This window comes from Archocentrus centrarchus, chromosome 11 (assembly GCF_007364275.1).
Source record: "Archocentrus centrarchus isolate MPI-CPG fArcCen1 chromosome 11, fArcCen1, whole genome shotgun sequence".
In the NCBI taxonomy this organism is placed as follows: domain Eukaryota; kingdom Metazoa; phylum Chordata; class Actinopteri; order Cichliformes; family Cichlidae; genus Archocentrus; species Archocentrus centrarchus.
In genome coordinates this window covers 26,164,815-26,188,355 of record NC_044356.1, presented here as the reverse complement: position 1 = coordinate 26,188,355, position 23,541 = coordinate 26,164,815, and the positions used below count along the sequence as shown (strand labels likewise).

Genomic DNA, 23,541 nt, shown 5'->3' with positions numbered 1-23,541 from the left:
GAGCTAGCACCACCACGTGGACTGAGATGAGAAGAGGTGTTATGAAAGCATAGGATGAGCATGTAAAGAACAGCCTATTCGTTTACTCACTAATAATGATCAAAGGAAAACACCAAGTACATGACAACAGATAGAGATGGAAGGACTGCAGAGAACAAAGACATACAGCAGCAGTCAAAACCTCACTAATGACAGCTTTAAGATAAGAGTGAACCTTGATTCATATAAATGCTGTCAGTTTTAGAGAAGCCAAATCTTAAGGTACAACTGTGAAAGCAGTGCGCCCTCTAGTGGTTAAACACGGTATGTGATTACAACAAAACAAAAGACTTATTTGTAAAATAAAAAGCAGAGAACTTACTTTGATTTCTGCATTCAAGACTCAAGATTTATAAAACACAGCAGAAACACTGCAGTCATAAGGCATGAAATGTGTCCGTTTGGGGTAAACCATCACGGATCAACGTTTAAACCAGCAGAAAAATACACAGAAGTGTAAGAAAGTGAAGACATGTTATTTATCAGGTTGTAAAGATATGCTAATCCAAATGCCAAGCAGTCATTTACAGTGTTTTTCTAATTGTTTAACTCAGAAGTGGAGATGTGGGGAGAAAAAAAAAAATGCAACCAACTTTTATACTGTTCATCCAAACTGTAGTTCTGGCACTAATGAAAATATGAAGGTAGTAACAGGCAGAAATCTAATATCTGGGCCCATATTTACAAAGACGCACAGATCAGGAAATCATTCAGCTGTCAGACTGACACAGCTTTAGTCATATTTCTGAAATCAGCAGTAAAAGCACCAATGAAATGTTTTAACTTCAGTCCTTAGACACAAACTGCCCATGTACAGTGTATAAAGCACTTACTATATTCTGCATTCAGATTTTTACCAATAAGTGAAACTCCATATGGGGAAAAAAAAAAATCTGAATCTGAAATGTTATTTAAAACTGAGAACAGCAGAAAGTCATTATTTTCACATCTTTGGAGAGATCCTGCTCTAATGTGCACGTGGTTTTCCTCTTACAGTAACTTTTAGCAAATGTATACAACTGTATAGCGCAGTGTGACGACCCAAGAGTGCTCAGAATACCTTTTCGTTCTAGCCTTTCATTGTGACATAATGGAACATCCAATCCTACAATCAGGAGAGCTAGAGAGATGGAAGTGAGAACAGCCTTTACATTGAGGAAGTTTTCACTTTATTTTGTGCTGCGGTGATAATTGAAGAAACCCCTGCAGACTGAACGCAGCTCTAAAAACACTGGCAGTGAGGCCCATCGAGGAGGAGGAGGACAGCGCTGCCAGTGCTACAGCTCAGGAACCACAGCTGTTATCTTTTACTTTGGATAAAGTGGATACTCCAAGGAAAATTAACGAGCTTGTTCATAGATATGTGGTGAGCCGCTACCATTATCATCTCATTATACAATCAAAGTAACACTCTCAAAGGTACTCACACAGAAAGCCACATACACACACACACACAAGACACTGTAATGAAAGCAAAAGCAGAGGGAAGTTTATTTCTGGTAATGCAGATGCACTCCAGTAAGTTACAGCATCACCAGCTGAGATAAAGAAATGTAAAATATTACGTTTTAATGGCAGTAATCTGAGATTATAGCAAGTTACTTTTAAAAGGAACGTTACCCAACACTGATGAGATGCTTGATAAATATGGGCTCAGATGTAAAGTGTCAACACTTTTTGCCTTCAGTAGTTAAATGTTGGTTTGAAATGAAACTGTAGAGCAGCAGCAACAACAGGTTCTGTGCTAGTGTCCGTTTGCCTGAGATAACAACAGCACTAACCTTCCAGTCCAAAGTCATCCATCAGGATAAATAAAATTCACCTTTTCCTACTTAATTTTTCTAAATCTGTTTTTCATAAATAAGAAAAACATTTTAAATAAATATCTGGAGCATACAAAATGTGTCATAATATCACAATAGACATAAAAATCAGGAAGGAAGGAAGACAAAGAAAAAAAATAACCATAGAAATCTTAGATCGTGGATGGATCAGGATGGATTCCTGATGAATGGATCAGGAATTCTCACCCTTCCTAAAAATGTTGCCCTCTAACTGCACTTGAAGGCACAGATGTGGTAGCAATGATGATGCTGTCTGTTAGAGAAGGTAAAAAAATGTCACAAATTTGTCAGTTAGTCGTCTTTGTTGTGGCTCTGGCCGTTGCAGCTCTTAGATCGGCCCGTGCAGAAATGACGTGGATGGTCTTTAAAATCAAGGCAGTCCAGAGCGAAGTGTGGACACTGCTGGATATAACGCTGAAGATCATCTGGGAGATGGAGTTTGAGATTGGAACAAATGTTAAGTGCACATTTTTGGTTAAAAAACAACAAAAAAAACCCACTAAACTTAAGCTTTTATTTAAATATAAGATGCAATATGTAGCATTTTAACAGCCATATCTAATTACCTCTTGTTTAGCAGCATTAGCATAATTACTCTGATAATTCTGGATCATTAGAGATAGGACTGAAAGTGGCCACTTTGGGCAGATGGGTTGCTTTATGGTAAAAAGAAAAGGTTCTTTTATTGGATAAGAAAAGAATGTTCAGAGAGGCTTTGACAGTTTCTAGAAAAGGCAGATGGTGGATGTAAAATCTCAAACAGATGGCATTTATTTTCTTCAGTAAAGCAGAGAAGAAATCAAATGTGATGGTGACAGCACAGACGAAGTGGGGGACACACTGACAGATGCTGTCAATCTTCTCTAACATGGGCTCATTAGTACAATGGCCCTATAAATAATTTGACATTTCTGTCAAAGTGTTAAGACGCTTAAAAAAAAAAAATACAAAAATGTTCTGAGCAGAAACGGGGTCTTACCATACGTGATCTTTCCCGTGTCCGGTCGAAGCGTTAGAAACAGTCTTGAAAGTTGCACTTCCTTCACTCCCAACATTATTTCCAAGATGAGAGCCAGCTCCTCCTCCAGGACTTCCCCGTTCTCGCTCTCATACATCTGCAAACCCGGCATGTAGCTTCAGCACGATGCTGGAAACCCTACACTCACCAGCCACTTTATTAGGTACACCTGTTCAACTGCTCACAAAAATTTCTAGTCGGCCAATCATATGGCAACAACTCTATGCATTTAGGCATACAGGCACGATCAAGAGGACCTGCAGAAATTTAAACTGGTCTCAGAATGGGGACTTTAAATGAGGCGGGGTTCAAAGACACGCTGGTCTCAGTATTTCAGAAACTCCTGACCTATTGGAATTTTTATCCCAGTAGATCATCCCTTCATGACCACCATGCACCTATCTTCTGATGGCTGCTTCCATGTCACAAAGATCAAATCATCTGTACTCAGATAGCCTCCACAGTCACCAGATCTCAATCCAACAGAGCTCCTTTGGGATGTGGTGTAACGGGAGATTCACATCATGGATGTGCAGCTGACAAATCTGCAGCAACTGAGTGATGCTGTCATGCCAACATGGACCAAAATCTCTGAGGAGCACTTTGTTGAATCTGTGCCATGAAGAATTAGGCAGTTCTGAAGACAAAAGGGTCCAACCCAGTACTAGCAACATGTACCTCATAAATTCTCCATGAGTGTATATTAAAATCAGACTGAGCAGTTAAAAAGAAAAAGAAAAGAAAAGCTCACCTTGAAGGCCAATTTGAGGGTTTCCATTGACTTTGAAGGCCGATGAACAGTAGACAGAGCAATAACGTAGTGTCTGATGTCTATCTGTCCAACTCCACACTGGAAACAAATAGACCTCAGTGAACAAAAGGAGCTACCTGAGCTCTACTTACACACACACACACACACACACACACAGCACACACAGCACACACAGCACACGCAGCACGAGTATTCATTAATCTGATCAGATCATCTACTAAATTGTGGTGTATGGACTCCACTACATTTTACCTACTGAGCACTAGACCTGAATTTACATTGTGTCTGTCATAGCTTGAGACCGCTTTTAGCCCAAGCAGTTTAATTACTTATTACATTAAATATAACATGAACAACTAAACATGTAACATGTACACATGGAACCCATATATCATATCACCAAAGCATCTATAAAAATCCATCCAGGGATGCAAAATGAAAAATGTATCGATGACTAAACCAATCCTGAGAGATTCTGGGTGTGATGAGAGGCAGGCATAGAATCTGCCAAGCTAACTATGCAAGACCAATCAATTAAAGTGACATTTGTCAAAATAAGCTATAAGAATATTTGACTGTATCCAGGACTAAATGGCTACAAAACATTCATTCCATGTATAAAGATGCCCAAGTCATAAATTTAAAGTGCTACCCATAAGATGGAATGCTAAAGGCAGCAGATAAGACCTTTTTAGTGTTTTTGCTTTAGTGACCCTGTGTGTCCTCGCTAAATTGGTTTTAAACTACAAGAAACTAAATCCTGCTCAGTTCAAAGGGTCACACATGTGGCTAAAAACATTCAATGGCAAACAAAACTCTAAAAAATTCTATAATGTCCGTCACGGATGCAGGAGAAGCAAACTTCAGAGGAGACACTGACACTGTCTGCTCAAATATTTTTGCCATTAGGAATTTCTAGTTGCTGCTACATTCTCCTCATATTTTAAATACTCCACTGTGACCTGCCACTCCTGCTGTAAATGCTTCCCTTCTTCCCATCAAGGGCAGAATGAATGAAACTCTCACTGTGTGGATTTTGTGAATTCTTGTGAAAGCACATAAACTCTGGTTTTGAAAGGAGCTATAGAAATAAAATTCATTAACTTTACCATTATTATTTTCTTCTATGAAAACTTTTTTTTTTTTAATTGTGACTTTCTTGAATATAGAGCCAGATGTTAAGAGTTTGAATAACTTTTACATTTTGCAGAAAAGAAAGAAAAAGGACAGACGAAGATCTGAAGTGGATGTATTTTGAACAATTTTGAGCTGTTTTTCCATTTTGTGTGAAACTCATTTTATTACTGTATGTGATTATTAGAGTGTAGCTGGATCAATGATTTTTTTCAAATTTCCTTCATCTACCTGATCAAAGAAGCTGTGAACTTCTTTAAGTGTGTCTGTAACTGGCAGATTAAGGAAGTGGGCAAAGTCCTCCAAACCCAGCGTGTCTCCCTGCAGCTTTCTGGCTCTCCTGGCCTGCTCTTCAAGCACCTGGTCTGTTGTTGCTACTCTCAATCTGATATGACAAAGCAAAACAGAGAAAGCCTTTAAGAAATCATTAAATATGAGTTAGTCACACCTGGAAAGCTAATTTGTAAGACATTTATTACAACCAAAAAAATTTTTTTCAGAGACATTAAAAAGAGTGGGGTTTGAATTCTCTGGTGTACTTCAGGTTTTGTCTTGGCTGCCTGTTTTCCCTACAATATTTTGACATCAGTTTGGCTCATAATGACTTCGTATTGCACTTTGGATTTCAATGGTGGATGACTAAGTAGATTTCCATTTTCTAGTAATTTATACAGTACATCTAGACCACAACATTCAACAAGTTATTTATTACTGTTATGTATTATTTACATTGCAGCTAAAGCGCAATAAACAATACACCATACAATCTATGTGAACTATTGCGGTTTTGGAGTCGCTTGATGGACAGTATAGGGTGTGAATAAGGCCTCAGTCATAACTGGTCTAGAGACGGGTCCATGACAAACTGGCAACCACTGGTCTTGAGGGAAAAATGTGTGTTCCCCAACAAATCTCCAAAAACGTCCTTGCCATTTCCATGCTCTTGGTGCAGTGGTAGCAGGCTGCCGTGGTTGCTTATGGTTTCCAAGGAAGATGAAGACTTGCCTGACACTTAGCCTACGTGGGTACTGCACACTTTAATTTGACCCTTGCTATAGTAAGATGCTAAAGTTCTGAATGCATTTTACTTGTATTAGTCTTTTACTTAATAAGTATCAGGTGCAAGGCATTATTCTTATTATTTCCATAAAGTTACTGGTAACACCACATGGAGGCAGCTTTGTCTTCTGCTGCTGCCATTTCCCAAGATCGTGTAGCAAATGTGGTAAACTCAGCTGTTTCTTCTTTGAAAGTGCTGGCTATTTCTTCAGATCGCTCCACTAAACACAAAGCCTTACATGGCAAAACAATATGCATCTGCTGCAAAAGCAAACAATTCTAGTAAAACTTACAGTAAAAATAAATAAAAATGCTATCATTGACAGTGTGAATGAAAGATCTTCTTGGCTTTTGCTTTTTCTGTGCGCAGGGCAAAAAATAAATAAAAAAGAAAAAGAATTTTACATGTAGTAAACCCACAGACACACAAATCTGAATACACTGCCGCTAACTTGAGCTTTCCTGTATGGTGTACTATGCTTCAAGCTCAAAACTATTTTACTCTAATCAAGATGTTGTGTTCATTACGACTCGATGAAATACACACCTGAAATTATAAAGCGTTTTATGAAAGAATGCCACTTTTCATGTCATTAATAAGACTAAAAATAGCTTAAATGTGGGAAAAGAAAAAAAGGTCCAACGTAGTTAAAACTGCACATACAGTAAATTGAATTCACCATTGACTTTGAAGCAAACCAAAAAGGCCGCATTGCATTTCCAAATATCTGAAAATTAAATCTTAATGTATCCCCTGAATATAAAGCCAGAAGATGAATATCTGCAGTCATTTTTAAAGACTATTCAGCATAGACACGGACAGATCTCCCTGTGTTTCTGCTCAGCCACCAATAGGTGTCAGTGTTTATACACCTTCCCCAAAGTGTTGACTCACTACCCAAGCACCAGTTCAGCCAGTCATTCCAGTCACCCAGTGCTTACCCTAAGCGACACATTAGCTGGTGGAACTCCAGAAGGCTGCTATAGTCATAGATGCCCAGCGGGCCGTGTGATAGGCTGATCTCAATGTCGTCAAACGACAGGTCTTTGAGTGGCAGGTCCAATGCCCTATGAGGACACAAAGTTTCAAGAGGTTCTTTAGTCATGACCGTGTCTTTAGAACATCCAAAGCAAGCATGTGTAGATGATCCGATACTGGCTCTTGTGCAAACACACACACAAAAAAAATAAATAAATAAAATAAAAAACTTACTTGGCCATGAGCTTTCTGACATTACTGGCAAACAGAGCAGGGTTTTCTTTCTCCTCATTTGATGGACTGTAAACGGGTAAGTACTAAAGAAAGAGAGAGCAAGAGAACACACCACTAAGTCCTGTTGATCTGTTCAAAAATATAAAATACTGAATTACAGAAAGTCAAACCACTCACCTCAATCTCAACAGAATTGTGAGGCTGACACAGAGTGAGCCACAAGATCTTAAACCTGAAAGAGAGAACAAACAGCTTCACCTAATATATGATGACATGAGATCGAGAGCTGAAAAATAATAGGAATAATGAAATCAATCAAGAAGAGATAATGAAGCTTCCCCCTATAAAGTTTACCAAGTTTTCAGCTTTAAGTAACAAAAAGGTGGGTAGATGTGTGAGCAGTTTTACTATGTATGCTGTATATAACCCTGGGGATACGCTGGGCGGAGGTGCATTGTGTTCAGCTGCAAGGCCGCTGAATTCGTTGCACACAATGAAGACGATGTTTGTTTTTCACCAGATGCAACGCAGCCCGTTACACAAGCAGCTGTTCGCTCTGCCCTTTTTTTTTTGCATGCATGCATTCTTTAACACTCTAAGATGAAACAAAACTGTGTTGGGCACAACCTCACAGACATCTTCCCAATGTAATCCCAGGGTGAGTGTATAGGTGTGTGAGAGAAAGACACTCACGCTCCGGGACCTTTCCATGTCCATGTAATGGTATCCTGTGGAGAGAGAAAAGAAATACTGAGAACAAGCACAGAAAACGCCTCACGGTGCAGTTTTATACAAGTCCACAAACTCTTTGGATCTGCACTGTGCTTTTTTTTTTTAAAAAGGTTATGTGAGCTTCCACACACATTTATAAGCATAAATACTGTGAGGTGAACTGATTATGCTGAAACATGTGAGCAGAGAGCCTGTACAGAAAGTCATGGGTGTAGCCAGAGTGACACCACCCACTGTTTTGTGGAATAGTGTTTTTGAAGCCTCAAGTTTGGCGTTTTGGCCTTCACCATTGGGATTTTTGTAAAAGCTAACACCCTACTTTGTTGTCCATCTGGCTCTTAATTTAACTGTCCATTATATGATAGAGAGCAGGAGAGAAGCAAGCAGATGAAAAGAGCTGACATGAGGCAGGATGCAAACACTAGGCTGCAATTCAAAATTTCATTAGGCAATAGGGACACTCCCCTGAAGAGAGAAAAGAAATAAAAAGCTGGTCACAAAAGGTTTGTGTCAGAACTGCAAATGCACTGTAAAGCAGTGTAGCGTCAAAGCCTTCCATACGGGCAAAAAGTCTGTTTACAGTTCCCTCTTTATCACTGATCAAAGTGACACATAGTCCAAAAAAAATAAAAGTTTATTTATATTGACAAATCTTATTCCACAAAACTGCATCAAGTTAAGATATTACATTTACAAACTGGCCCTTGATTCCACAACACTTCAGTTTCAGGAAGTGAGAGCAGCCAATTATGACCTGACTTGACCTTGTGTTGAAGGCCCCCCCCCACTGTTAAATTAACAAACTGACAGAATTGAAGAAAATCTGCTCGTGCACAAATAAAAAGTCCAGACACCAAAACAAAAACTAAGGACCAGTCACCCTGCAGTGTATCCTTGCCTTCTTTGCCTCACTTAACTGCATTGTGGTGCCATGTTGTCAATAAAGTCAGCACAGTGACGACACCGCGCATCACAGGAAACTGTGACAAAGAGTGACTTTCAAGGGAAAGAAAAGAAAAATGGGAGCTGCATATTTAATGAAAGCACGGGGAGAGGTGCCGAGAGAGTGACATGACACCTCTGTGTGCATGTGTGTGATGTGCGTGAGAGAGAAACAAAGGGATGAAATATCATCCCACTACAACATGAGGTCATTCAACACAAGAAGAACACACACTAAAGTGAAGGAAAGAACCCATTACATCACAGGTCCGTCAGTATGGGTGTGTATAAAGTGTACGTGGAGTCAACGTAGTCTAAAGCTGCAGGTATGGAGCATGCACAAAAAGGAAATGGAAGGGGACAACAGGATTTATGGTATATACCAGTTTATTTGGGTAGCGTAGTATCACTGGCTGCACTGGGAGTCCTGGGATGAAAGCACCTGAGGAAGACAAGAGGGGGAGGAAGGTGTTGAGAGAACAATAATCTAGCATTTTAGTTCAAAGTTACCCTTGAAGGAAGAAGTGTAAATAAGCTGCACACTAGACATACCATAAATATAACAATTCAAATAGAAATATAGCATCAAGTTGCATATTGCAGCATTAATCTTCACAGCAAGGTGAAAGTGTTGAAATAACTCTGTACATGAGACAGAAATAAGACTGCATAGTAGAGAAACAACAAAATCACATGCTGATGATGTACTGGAAAAGAATGTGTGTTTTGGTCTAATGTTTTGTGTCTACAGGACCCAGATGAGGCCGTTAACAGGCGACAGTGAAGGGCACAGAAGAAGGAACTGATAAGCATGCTACATGCTTGCATATTTCAATAACTGTGTAACTATGTCTAAGTCTGTATAAAAGTTGAACTAAAATAGAGAGCGGGGTCAGACTTGTGTGAAGCTGCACTGACTGCATCAGACAGCTCTGACAACTCTGAACCAGATTAATCTGTAAACTGTTTGAAATGGCTTTATTAAATTGAATAATTGGACTCCTTATTCCTGTTTGTTTTGTGTCCATTCCTGTTCGATGAAACGAACACGCAGAAACCTAAAGGCTTAAACAGCAACAGCAATACACACACTCTTATTATTTCAAATTCCTTCACCCTTTATGCTCATACCCAGCTCAGGACTTTTCATTTTGGACTGAGTAGTTTGGCATCTTTTGGTGTTGAAAATAATCCTTATTTATCTTATACTGGACTATAAATGGAGCCTTAAGATAACACACAGAACCAACCTGATCTAGGTTCCTTCCAATCAAACCAACTTCCTTTTGATTGGCTGAACCTCACATGCAGAAAGTTTGATTGGCAGGTGTGTTCATAGTTCTTACAAGTAAGTAGTTGTCCTAAATTATCAAAGCATTTTTTCTTTTTTTTTCTTTTTAGGCTTAGTGTACTAATTTAGATGATTGATAAATTCATAACCTCAAAATACCATCCAGAACAGACAGACAGCATTTCCATTCTGTCCTGCTGATGATGGGCAAGCTGATAAAAGCTACATACAATATTTATCACTGGACAAAGACCTACTGGAGCTATTCAGTAACTTCTGAATGGATAACAAAGGGTTACGAATATTACGCACAAGAATCAGTTTACTCATTTTACCAGACACAAAATGTTTTCGGTTCATACCCAAATTGAATTTTGTTGTAAAAACTGTAACTGTGCACACAGTAACACTAATATTCATTGTAGGTCATGTTTGTGTACACCTGTAGTCATTACTCTCTTTTTTTTTTTGCCTTGCACCTCACTCCTCTGGCTTTTTCACTGTGTTACGCTCCAGTATGTCCACCTGTTGTTGCCATCTTTGTCTGTCTGCTGTTTAGTGCTGGGCAGAGAGCATGCGATAGGTTAATTAGCGTTTTGGTGAATAAAATATCTGCCTGGTGCTGATTACACCAAATCAAAATAGTGAACATGCAGCTCAAGCTGAAAGTCACCAAAAATCACAATTGTACATGTACAATTATCAGCTAGTGTAGTCTCTGGAGCTTGAAAAAGTCGCCTTTTTCAAGCTCCAGAGACTACTATGACCTGGATGACTGAGAATCTACACAGACATCAGCTAGTGTAGATTTAATCTTCAGGAAAATGTTGCTGGGACAAAATTAGAAATGGTGCATTAAATATATAAGAAGTTCCTTGTACCCCATAAATGAAATACACATCGCCAACTACAACAACTTTCCACAAATAAAATAAGACACCTTGCTTAATGTGTATATAAATAACAACCCTTAAGGCAGGGTAAGGTGGATTTTAATAGCTGTGTAATACTGCAGCATCACCGATGGAAATACTGTAACCTCCACCAATAAACACTGATGACTGGCTGCCATCTGGATTTAAACAGAGCAAAGTTCTACCATTCAAGTTTCCCATGAGACTGTGGGAACATGAAGAGGACTGAAAGTTTTCACTGTCACCACCCCATGAACATAATAATGGGACTATAGTAAGAGGACAGGCAGACACAAGATGAAAGAAACAGCTCTATTAAAAGGCTGTTTGAAAAGAGAAAAGGACGAGAGGTAACTGCTGTGTGTGTTCAAGCACAGGTGGCAAAAGCACATTAACATAGACGCAGTTGATCTGTTGAGCTGGGAGCCAGTGATGAGATGTAACAAGAGGAGACACAACCAGAGAGGACCAGTAACACATAGCACTGATCAAACTAGACACACACACACACACACACACACACACACACACACACACACACACACACACACACACACACACACACACACAGTGGGCAAAAGCAGGACAGAGTGTGACCAACAGGGCTTACTGGGAATGGCAGAATTACAGACTGGAAGGAAGGGGATTAGACAGAGTAGGCAGGGAACAATGGCCGACAACGTCACACACACATACACACAAACGCACAGGATGTGAGCGGAAAAGCAAGACCATTAAGAGATGGGTGCAACAGTTCTGTGTCCTGAAGCAAGTCACTGAATCTCCAGACCTGCTGGGTCAAAAGAGAAATTAATTTAACCAGACATCTACACCTGGAGTTGGCAGCTACGCAGTCATCTTCATTCATAAATAATCATTTACAAGTCCAGGCACACTGAATGAAATCTATACTGAACAAAGTGATCACAGAGTGAATCCACTCACTCAGACACACCCACTGCTAAGAACCATAACCAAACATAGTTCTCAGTTTTGCTCAGGTATCCGCTCACCTACTAAGGAAACAATCCTTATTTTCTCTACTAAAAACTGCAGCCAGTCTACAAATAAAAAAAACACGTCAGCCTGAGGTCCTCAACAAAGACAACAATAAACATTACTGTCACAGATGTACTAAAGGAGTTAATTATATTATACATGTATTTTTGTTATCCTGCTTGAAAAAGTATACAGCCCAGAACATCAAAGACAGCCTGTTCACTTAAAGCTGTCATAAAAAAAGACAACACTGCCAATAAATTTTAAAACATGAACATAAACAAAACATAAAATGCTGCATAGCATTGATTTAAAGGGATTGAAAGATTTTTATTTCACAAGGAAGGAATATATATTTTTGTTTCCAATAAGATTTCAATGCAATAAGGCCATTCAGAATCAATAAGAACAAACACAGAACAACACTACATTCCTTCAAGTTTACAAACAGGCTAAAGCAAGTATCTGAATACTTACCAGCCTTGAATAAGATCAGACCCGACCTGTTGGTGCACGTTCCCTCTGGGAATATCATGATCTAGAACAGACCCAAAAAAACCCACACATTAAACAGATAAAACAAAAGCACCCTTCATTTCTCATTTTAATTTGGCCTTGAGCCGCGCGTCCCTCATGGTATTCTTGATATCACCTTTAACCTGCCATGTGTCAGCTGAGATTAGATGTCTTTGCCACTGTGCGTCTATTCACGTAGTTTACCTGAGGCCACTTCCCTCCAGAGCAGGCTCTCCGCTTGATTTCCTCCACTGTTTTTCGTCTCGAGTCTTGGTCTGACCGAAACACAAACACTGGCCTGATGTAGCTGATCAAAGCTGGGGGGGGGATGAAAAGGTGGATTTTGAATGTAAGCCACAAAATGATCTCTGAATAAAAGAAAACTGATTAACAGCAAGTTAACAGAATGGCACCATCTTTGTCACACCTAAAAAATAAAAGAAAATTCTGGATGCAAGCAGATATCAGCTAGATAAATTTATTGTTTGAACGCATTTATTGCATTGTGCGTATGTTGTACGTTAATATGACAATTACTGCAATATGATTGTTAAATTTCTTCCATTAAATGTGGAAGTGTGTCTCTACTTACTGCCCCAGACTGGAATGCTCCTGCTTTCCAGTTTGGTGACTATGGAGCACATGGTCATAGTGACTGGGATGGCATCAAAGTAAGAAGAATGTGGTGCCACAGTGAGGATGGGCGCTTCAGAGGGTGCTGCCCGTTCCCCTTTCACCTTGATCCAGTGGAAACCTCCGCAAAACCACATGGCTCGCATGATCACCCTTAGACACAGATCTATAAACCTGACACACACACACACACACACACACACACACACAGCTGCAAACTTCAATAGAAAATATTTATCGACTGATGCTGAGTAGCTAAGCCTGTTCATTTTAGGCAACACTTTATTAATCCTCAGTATTTTTCACAAATGTTGTGTTTTCTGTGTAATCTCATAATTCTTAGTAGCACCTGTACATGTTTTCACACGTTCCATTACACACAAATATTCACCAACACACCTCCTCCACCATGACTGCGGCTCAATGACAAAGTTAGAACGTCCCAGAGAAGCTGTGAAGGCAAAGGGCCACGCCAGCAGCATGAGGAACGAGACCAGCAGCAGCCGCACTGGAAAGACTGTAACTGACATCAGTCCTATCTGGAGAGACAAAAAACACAGAGACATTAGTACAGTCATACTGCTACTGCCCCACTGCATTTCCACAGCCTGTTACTTAGTGTAAAATTCCTGTTGTGTTTTAGCCAACTGTCAAACAATAATTAACATACAATACATTCCTACACAGCTGAGAAATACACAATTACATTTTACAGTGTCAAGCCAAGGAGACAAACGCCATCTGTGCCTTCAGCAAAGAATAAATCATCACTCACACTAACAATGCTGGTCTAATCATGCTTTCAATGCCAAACACAACTCAAGGGTTTACATTATCAGTGCCAATTACCTAATGTAAGAATAAAGGAGGGGATATAGACTTAATTGTGTTTGCATCTAAACATTTCAATTAAAAAAAAAAAAAAAGGTGGTGTTCATTTATTAACAGCAAATGATCCTAAAAGGGACTTTTAAATACACACAGCACTTTTTAACTCACAAACTGTTTGTAAAAGGTCCAGTTATTGTGGTCTTTTGGGTGTGGCAAGCCCATGACCCAAGCCCAGGGGTGGCTGTAGCTCAGTAGGTAGAGCAGGTCACCTACTGATCAGAAGGTCAGCGGTTCGATTCCTGGCTACTCCAGGCTACATGCCAATGTATCCTTGGGCAAGATACTTAACCCCAAGTTGCTCTCCGACCGTCCCGTCGGAGTATGAATGCGTGTGAATGGTAGTTAATTAAAAAAAGCGCTTAGCAAACATGGAAGTGCTTGTATGAATGGGAGTGCATGGGTGAATGTAAACATGTTGTAATAGCGCTTTGAGTGCTCTGACTGAGTAGAAAAGCGCTATATAAGAGCTAGTCCATTTACCATGACCGGTAATTTGCAACTGAACGAGCACACACAGTATCCTCAGGTCCACTTTTTGCTTATTACATCTATTCTGTTATTTTTCAGCCATTCTGTTGTAGATTTGCTGTTGGGGATCACTGTTCTGTTGCATGACCCACTTTAAGAAAAGCTTTAGCTGTTGGTCAGATGGTCTCACATTTGACTCTAGAATACTTTGGTATGCCAAGGAGTTCGTGGTCGACTCAATGACCGGGTCCTGTGAATGCAAAACAAGCCCAAAACATCACCCCTCCACCACTGTGCTTGACAGTTGGCATGGAGTTTTCGCGCTGATATGGGGTGTTTGGTTTTTGCCAAATGTGGCGCTGTGTTTTATGGCTCCACTTTGGTTTCATGTGTCCAAAGGGCATTGTTCCAGAAGTCGTGTAGTTTGTTCAGATGCAACTTTACGAACCCAATATGTCCTGTCATGTTTTTTTTTTCTTTTTTTTAAAAAAGAGAGCAGGCTTTCTCATAGAAACCCTTTCAAGCAAGCCATACTTGTTCAGTCTGATTATACTGTTATGCTTTATAAATCTGTGGCTCAGGAGGTAGAGCAGATCATCTACGAATTGAAAATTCAGTGGTTTGATTATTAGTTCCCCTAGTCAAGATACTGAACCCCAAGTTGCCCTAATGCATTGGAGTATGACTGTGTGTGTGTGTGTGTGTGTGTGTGTGTGTGTGTGTGTGTGTGTGTGTGTGTGTGTGTGTGTGTGTGTGTGTGTGTGTGTGTGTTAGGTAAAATACCTAAGCACAGGGAAAAAAAGAACTTCCAGTAATGTGCGTGTCAATGAGGTTTGTAGTAAGGAAGTGCTTTGAGTGCTCAAATTTCAAACTGAGTAGAAAAGCACTACGGAAGTACAATCCATTTTTATCATGTCATTTAACATGCTGAGTCCTCTAGTCTGAGATGCAGCTTTTGGGTTTTTGCAGGTTCTCTGACCTTTGAATATGTTGAGACGTCCACTCCTGAGAAGTTTGTGTTAACAAACACCTGAATGCTCCAGCTCAACAAACTGCTAAAGCCTCTGCTTTTAAAGAGGTGGTCACACTTTCTGATGATCAATTAATCAAGTCTATTTGATTAACAGCACCTGGCTGTTACTTAGACTCTTAATTCCTATCGTAGCAGTAAGGCTGTACTGAAGTTTTTCACACAACTGCAGAGTCTTTTCCACCGTTGATCAGTAAGTACATCAATGTTCACCAGCGTTCACAATTACACACTAAATCCCTGGGATTACTCAAGCATTACTTTTTTAGATCTGGAGAAGTAGTTAGCCACTACTACTAATACTGTTTAATTCTATGACCATAAAGGATTTTATTAGTGTTTCTGTTTAGTAAAGGTCATGTTTCTTTTTTTTGTGTGTGTGTGTGTGTGTGTGTGTGTGTGTGTGTGTGTGTGTGTGTGTGTGTGTGTGTGTGTGTGTGTGTGTGTGAGATGAGTTGGATCCTTGTGGTGACTGGATGACTCTAACTGAGCTTAGCCAACAAAAACTGAGAGGTCTGTTGACCCTTCAGTTATCAATAACTTTACCATAAATACTAAAGTATGAAACATATACGTTAAAACTACAGAACACCAAAAAAAAAAGAATGAATGATGAAAAGTCATTCCCTTTCTCTTACTGTGTAATGACAGAGGCGTGATATGTGCATGTACTAACAGAGTCACAAGGTCACAGCCTCCAGGGTAAATTCAAATTGTGTGACATTTAACACTCCTTCGGTCTTGCGTGTGTGACCTCTATTCACTCCCTTCATCCTGCACATTTATAGCGTTCCCTCAATCCTCTCTCATCGAGCTTATGGACTACCTTACAGTAATTTACACTCAAAGTAACCCGGCTTCTCAGACAGCCATCTATCAAGCCACCCATCAGTCTCTCACTCTCCGTTCCTATTCGCTGAGTTGCACCTTCATTTATCTTGCTGTTCTTCCTTTTACAGTTTTCCTCCTACTTTGCATTGATGTGCTTTTTGTCATCCCTCAAGGGAGTCATATGTAACCTCCCCTCCCATCCTGTCCCATCTTTTTCCTCCCTGTGTAGTTCTGGAGGAACCCAGGTGCACTCTTCAGGGTTGTATTAATAAATAAACAGCAATAGGGATGATTTATGATGCTCGAATGCATCTCTCCACCCATCCAAGCTTGTGCGTCATCATCGGAGCTTAACAAATCCATCTGGGAGGATCTGTTGACATTTTCTCAAGAGGTAGCATAAGAATAAGCAGGGGTGGAGCAGAGGAGAGACATTTCAAGTGTTTCATGAGAACAGTGGCTGATCTCTGGCTGAAGATTTGAAATTTGCAGCAGAAATGCACTTCAAGAATGCTGAGCTCATTTGAGGTGCACAACCTCATTTTGGAATAAAAGTGACTAAAGATCAATGCATAGATATTTCATTGCAAGCATTTACTGTGGTTGTCATATTTCTGTTAAAAATGTGAATATAATGAGGAGTCCTACCTCAAAAGCATTCCCCAATGGTAACAACTGAGTAAAACATCAACCCTCCCTCTTTTTACACATAAATATCAGTTGTGACAAAATGTTTATATTGCCTTAAGTGCATTGTAAGCCTGGTGCCCCACTTTTATTTATTTATTTTTTAAAGACTCTCACAGGTTGTCTGAGGCAGTGTTGTACATCTGGTGACTTGGCTCCATATTTTCATTGCTGATCAAATAGAGTAGGTAAGGCAGGCTGCCACCGTTTCTGTCTAGTTGCTGATAAGAAAAATCTGGGACTTTAAGAGAAACAACATTTTTTTAGACACACAATCGTGTTATCCTATTTTTATTATTATTATTATTATTATAACCTTTATTTAACCAGGTTTGTCCCATTGAGATGCAAGATCTCTTTTGCAAGAGAGACCTGGCCAAGAAGGGCAGCACATAAAGTTTCAACACAAAATTACATAAAATATACACCAAAAAAAAACAAAAAACAAAAAAAACAAATAATTGAATTCCTAATCAAACAACTGCACTCATTAAAAACATTTGCACTCTTGGAGCCTGGTTGTAATGGAATTTATCATTGATTTGAAAACCTTCAGTGATACCAGACTTTGGAGCTTTGGACTATTAACACACTTAATGTTTGCTGTGTAGCTCAATTTTATCATTAGCCATAGCTGCTAGCCACTACTTTAAGATGGCCAGTGGCCAATGTGGCTATCGGATAACTGCTAACAGTTGAATGGCTAATGTTAACGTGTGCATCAGCCAGGTTAAACAGCAATTTTCCAACCTTGTGAAATTCCTCAAAGTGTTCAGGTACTAGTGAGGGGAGGGGCTGTGTGCCTGATGGTCTGCGGTGGTGCTGTGTGAAGTTGTGTGCCAACTGGAGGAGGCAAAGATGGCACTGTTGGTATCAATACTGGAGCAAATGAGGATTTAATCCACAGCACGTTTTATCTGTCCAATTAGAATTTGAGTGTTTTTGTTTCTTTTTGGTTTTTTTTTAAAGTAATAAAGCTATCACCGACTTCCTGACTAACAGGAAGCAGCACGTGAGGCTGGGGAAGAATGTCTTGGACTCCCGGACCATCAGCACCGGTACTCCTCAAGTGGGAGCCCACCATCACCTCTGTCGTCAAAAAGGCCCAGCAGAGGATGCACTTCCTGCGGCAGCTGAAGAAATTCAACTTGCCAGTAAGGACCATGGTGCAGTTCTATACTGCCATCATCGAGTCCGTCCTTACCTCCTCCATCACTGTGTGGTACGCTGGAGCCACCACTAGGGACAAACAGAGACTACAGCGCGTTGTGCACTCTGCTGAGAAGGTGATTGGCTGTAACCTCCCATCTCTCCAGGACCTGTACACCTCCAGGACACTGGGGCGTGCAGGTCGGATCACAGCCGACCATTCTCACCCTGGGCACAGACTTTTTGACCCTCTCCCCTCAGGCAGGAGGCTACGGTCCATACGGACCAGAACCTCCTGCCATAAGAACAGTTTCTTCCCCTCTGCTGTTGGACTCATGAACAATAACCCTAAGACTGTTACCACCACCCTCCACAAACGCCGATGACCCTATGTTTATGCACCTGTCTGTTTGCACTGATCACTGCACTGTCATGTACATATTACTGGACTATAGTTTACATTCTTTTATCTTTTAATTATTCTCTGCACTGTATATTTTGTAATATTGTGTTATAGTTATAGTTTTCTAATATCTCTGTATATTTGTAATTTGTATATTTGTAATATTGTCTTATAGTTTTTATACTTGTTTTTAATGTAAGCACGAAGTACTGCAGCAATTTCCTAATGCTGTGAACCTGCTCACCCATATGGCAATAAAACCTTCTGATTCTGATTAAAAAAAATTTAAAAATTAAAAAGAGGGATTAATGGACCAGGCCAATGAGTTCATACTGTTTTACCTGTTTACCTGCTGTCCATGTAAAAAAAAATTTCACTGATCCAAGTAGGCCAAGTCATTCACAGCTATATATAAGCTGATTTGGTGATCTCCCATTGGGATATACGCAGGTTACACGCTCTTCATATTCTAAGTGGGAAATAAAACTCCCTAGAGTTGTGCAAAGGTGCACATATGAAGCTCCACTGTTGTGTCTGAGTCACTGAACAATTAGCACTTAGCGGTGTAGTCAGCATGTACGGCTACATGAATTGTGTGCAATATGCCCCAGTCGCAGCCACCCATGCTAAAAACTGTTTTTGACAGAAATCAATTATTGCTTTATTTATCCAATATTTTTGGAGACTGACTAGAGACTATTAGTCTCGACGCCTCTGCCTTTGTGGCCTTGCAATGTCTTGTTTTCCTTTGTGTAACTGTGGTACCTAAATAACCTGTAATGTAACTTGCTCACCAACAGTTTGGTGAATAAGTTTTTTATTTACATTAATAATGGCTAATTTGGCAAGGAGCCACTAGCTTTAAACAGGAGGAGCAGGAGAGTGACCAGACTACAGGGTTCTAGCAATCTTTTCCACCTTGTTCATTTTTTTAAACCCACCAACTGAGAAAAATAATGCAGAGCTGCTCACACAGTTGGCTGTTGACTCATGCAGACAAAAGCAAGAGCCAATGACAAAATATCAGTGAGCAAAACCGTAATTCAGATTAATGTATTTTATGACTGTATTCATGTTAATATTCCTTAACACAAAATTTGTCTATTGCTCAATTTGTTCAATATTGAACAGTTTACGCTTTCACACAGTACAAAAAAAATTATGACCAACTCTGACAAAAGCAGCTGCTGCTTTTTTTACTAAAAATGTGTCATTTTGAGGCATTTCATCGTAACTGGTTCTGTTTGATCCAACACTGAAGAGATTCAAGGAATCCACAATCTTCATATTCATACCTCCTGCTTGTACCTGTGGTACTGATAACATTGAGCATAGTGAACACAATGGTTCAGTCCATCTTCTGAGTACTTTCACTTTCTAAACACACAAAGCAAAGCATCTGAAACACACTTTCACCTGTAGATATACCCAAAGACACACTGCAGGTGTCTGGCCAGGTAGCAGAAGCTTAGCTAGATGTAGTGAAACACCATTCTTCCAGTCTAATTCATCCTAAAATCTCCCCTAGGTGTTCACTCAGGTTAAGCTCTAGGAGATTATCACTGTCACCTGTAGTTTGTGTGGAAGACACCAACTTGTCTGCAAGCACTCACTCACTACTTGCCTTACAGCAAGGGACAACTTTTACTTTTGAAGACAAACAGTCTCTGTTTCCCGTTTTACATCACTTTTTTTTTCCAAGTTTTACTACCACTGGTGCTTAGTTAGCGAGTGTCTACAGACAGGTCGGCATCTTCCATGCAAACTTCTGGCAACCACAGCAATCTGCTAGTGACCAAAGCAATCACACGGAAGTTTTGATGCAGTTTCACCCACAGACAGCCAGCAACTTTAAGCCACCATTCACCAACTTGTCAGGGAATACACAATTTTTCCTAGTGACCTGAGGGTGCTGGGTCAGGTTGGGAGGTGGAGGGGTGTCACCAGTCGAACTCTGAACCTGTGTGACTGAGGCCATAAGAGTGACCTATATTGATCCAAGAACTCCAATGATTAGTAATTGCAGTGTAACTATACATACTGTTTGTCTTTGCCTCGAGGCTATCATGATGGGCATTTCACGTTTCTGATGTTTTACAATCCAATTATTTGACAAAAATATTCTCATTAATGTTAATAACAAATCACAACTGATCAAACTCAGTAATTTAAAACAAACAAAAAAAATGCAAGGCTTCCACTGACACACCATTTTCTAAACCATCACAACCAACTCCCCAGGGTAATGTGTCTGACTACAATTTTAACCCTGCAGTGAAGGCTCTAATTGCTCTTAGCTAATTGTTTTCACTGAGGCCATGAATGCATACCCAGGAAGCACTTAACCTGTCCTACTATTTGTGGATTTCGGCAGTCTGTCCAGCAGGAACTGAGGCCAGGCAGTAACAGATCCAAAGCCAAAAGCAGCCTTGTTAACATACCGCAAACATACTGTTAAAGCTGTGTCTAGTAGGACATTGCAGCCCTGTTTAATGTCACAGGCATTTTGTCTGCAAGCTTGAGAGCTGGCAGCTGTTGGCTGTTTAGTAATGTGTGACTCAGCTAGAATGAGCTTCACTTGCTGACCTGGTTGATTTACAGTGCTGGTGGTCATGTTTGCTGGAAAGTTTGAAAAAGATTCCAGGAAGAACAGTAGCAAGGGCATAATGTGTCACATCGAGCTACTGTCAGTCTATAACAGATTCACGAGCAGAAAGACACCCTGAAAATGTCACGCAGTCATATCTCTAGACATGAGGAAGTCATTTTTGTTGGTGTTGTTCTTTTTTTTTTCTTCTTCAGGCAAAGTTTGTGTTTGTTTACATGAAACTGTGCACACCGTCCACAATTTCTGCAAGTGGAAAAACATGCCTCACTGCCCCTCTAGAAGCAGGCAGCAGGAGGTGTGAACCAGACACAGACACACACATGGTCGAGTTTACATTCAATGACCTGCTGCTGTCATCTGCCACAGACACACAAACGTTTCCAATTTAAAGCAAACACCGATGGAAAAACTGACACAGGCGTGTAGCAATAAGAGCAATACTGGAGAGGAATGTAGAGTTAAAGCTTTCAGCAAGCCAATGTGAAGTGGCTGATAATAAATGCATGCAAGACTTTTTTTTTCCCTTTTTTTTGGGGGGGGGGGGGGGGGTCTTATCTCAGTGTTTTTGTTAATGGTTAGGCACCAGTGAACCGATTTCCAGGGCCTTGTGCTTTTGTATGTTTTGTTCTGTATGAAAGCGGGCACCTCTGGGCCCTGGAGCTATGGGAGAGAGAAAAACCTGATGGGTCATGATGGTTAGAGAGCAGCACTGCAAAACAAACAAACAAAAAAAAACACAGAGTACTGTTTCAGGGGTCTGTTATTTTTATGTTTACATGTAATTAGATAAAATGACTTTCACTTGAACATTAATGTGTTTCTAGGACATAAATCATTAAGTCTGGAAATCTACTGAGCCACTGCTTGATTGATGAGGAGGTATTTCATCCACACTGCCCTCCTCCAGCAGAGAGCCCACTGATTTTATGGCTGATTTAGGAAAGAAGCCACAGCTGTCTTGCTGAGACTACATTTTCATGTTTAACCTAGAGCACACGCCTTACTTTAACCAGCACTTCTTTGCATTTCCAACCACTGTGCAAGCTTCACCACTATGAGGACGATCTGAGTACACATTAAACTTGTTTAGCTGTTAGGGTGTTTAGCCCTCACCTAAAACTCAAATGTAAACACGGTGCGCCTGGGGGTGTGTGCATGCAGTCAATAGTAACAGCTGAAAATGGAGAACTGTAGACTAACAGAGGGATGCCATGAGAGGAAGTTAAGTGTACGTTGAGCTGATTAGCATGTGTCACTGTGCCAGATAATCAGGTCAATATAATACTGGCACGGGGTTTCAGTTGTGCAAGCTCTTCCCATTCAGAGCAGGTGTGTCTTACAAAAAAATACAATGCAAATATCTGATATGCAAATTTGCCCAATTAAGATTCAAGACTGGCTCTGCACATCCATCCAGGAAAATGTGAGGAAAGCGGCTGACCCCAAAATGACACCACAAAGCTTCAGATAATGCCAACAATGTAACACATGAGTTTGCAGGGCAGTTACTCCTATGGATGTAAGACTGAACAGGTGTTGCTGTTTATGTCTGAGAAAACAGTTCTTTCAAACAGTTTGTTTTTTAAAGAAAAAAGGCCATATTTTCTAGTAGCAGCTCTTACCCATATATAATTTTCCTTAACACTGAACAAACTCATGAATAAAAATTGGTTACCGCATAACTTTAAAGAGCATGAAATTGCTTTTTAAATATGCACAAAAACGGACTGTTCTGTTGACCCCGTGGATTTTGTCCTTTTAGACTATTTGTCGTGTCTTAAGGGCCACTTAATGTGAGTCTGTACTTAACCAGGACAGCCACAGCATTGTCACACTCCTGTCAGTCATTAAAAACTCCTGCATGCGTTTTCCAACAGTTTATATTTCATTTTAATATTACAGCATACTTCATCATAGAATAAAGAGCGCATTAAAGTGTCAGTGCAAACAAGGTTGGTAAAGTTCAGGTGCAGCGAAGTCACTAAACATACACAACACACACACACAAAACACTCGGCAATAAGGACGGCGGAAGAGGTTAACATAAAAACACCACAGATACACACAGTTTGTTATCTTTACTGTCTTACCTTTATTTTTTCTGTCATGGTGAATTTCAGCTCGTGCACGAAGGGGTTTTTACCCACTCTCGAAGGGCGACTGTTTGAAGGCTTCATTGTTAACGAGCTAACACCCAAATAATGAAAGAAAACTCGTGTCTGAATGTGAACTGCAACTCTGCGTGGTCGCTTTTGCTGTTTTATTCTGCTGCAGAAAAGTCTTCCTCCTCGGTCTCTTACAGAGGATGATGCTGCCTGCCGGGGCGGAGAGCCGTACCGTTCACTTCATGTTTACAACAAGATCAAGC

The 23,541-nt window shown here is 40.2% G+C and overlaps 1 protein-coding gene across 1 annotated transcript; it reads right to left on the bottom strand.

Annotated features, from left to right (window-relative positions):
* Window positions 1–549: 549 nt before the first annotated feature.
* lpcat1 (lysophosphatidylcholine acyltransferase 1) lies at window positions 550–23,541 on the bottom strand. The gene is made up of 14 exons (XM_030741351.1): window positions 23,264–23,541; window positions 13,506–13,645; window positions 13,066–13,280; window positions 12,678–12,790; window positions 12,435–12,495; window positions 9,137–9,195; window positions 7,773–7,807; window positions 7,257–7,311; window positions 7,080–7,162; window positions 6,809–6,934; window positions 5,039–5,192; window positions 3,653–3,751; window positions 2,863–2,998; window positions 550–2,308 (listed from the first exon to the last, which is right to left on the bottom strand). Exons 1-14 carry the CDS (start codon window positions 23,348–23,350, stop codon window positions 2,175–2,177), a joined length of 1,497 nt encoding a protein of 498 aa, XP_030597211.1. The 5' UTR covers window positions 23,351–23,541; the 3' UTR covers window positions 550–2,174.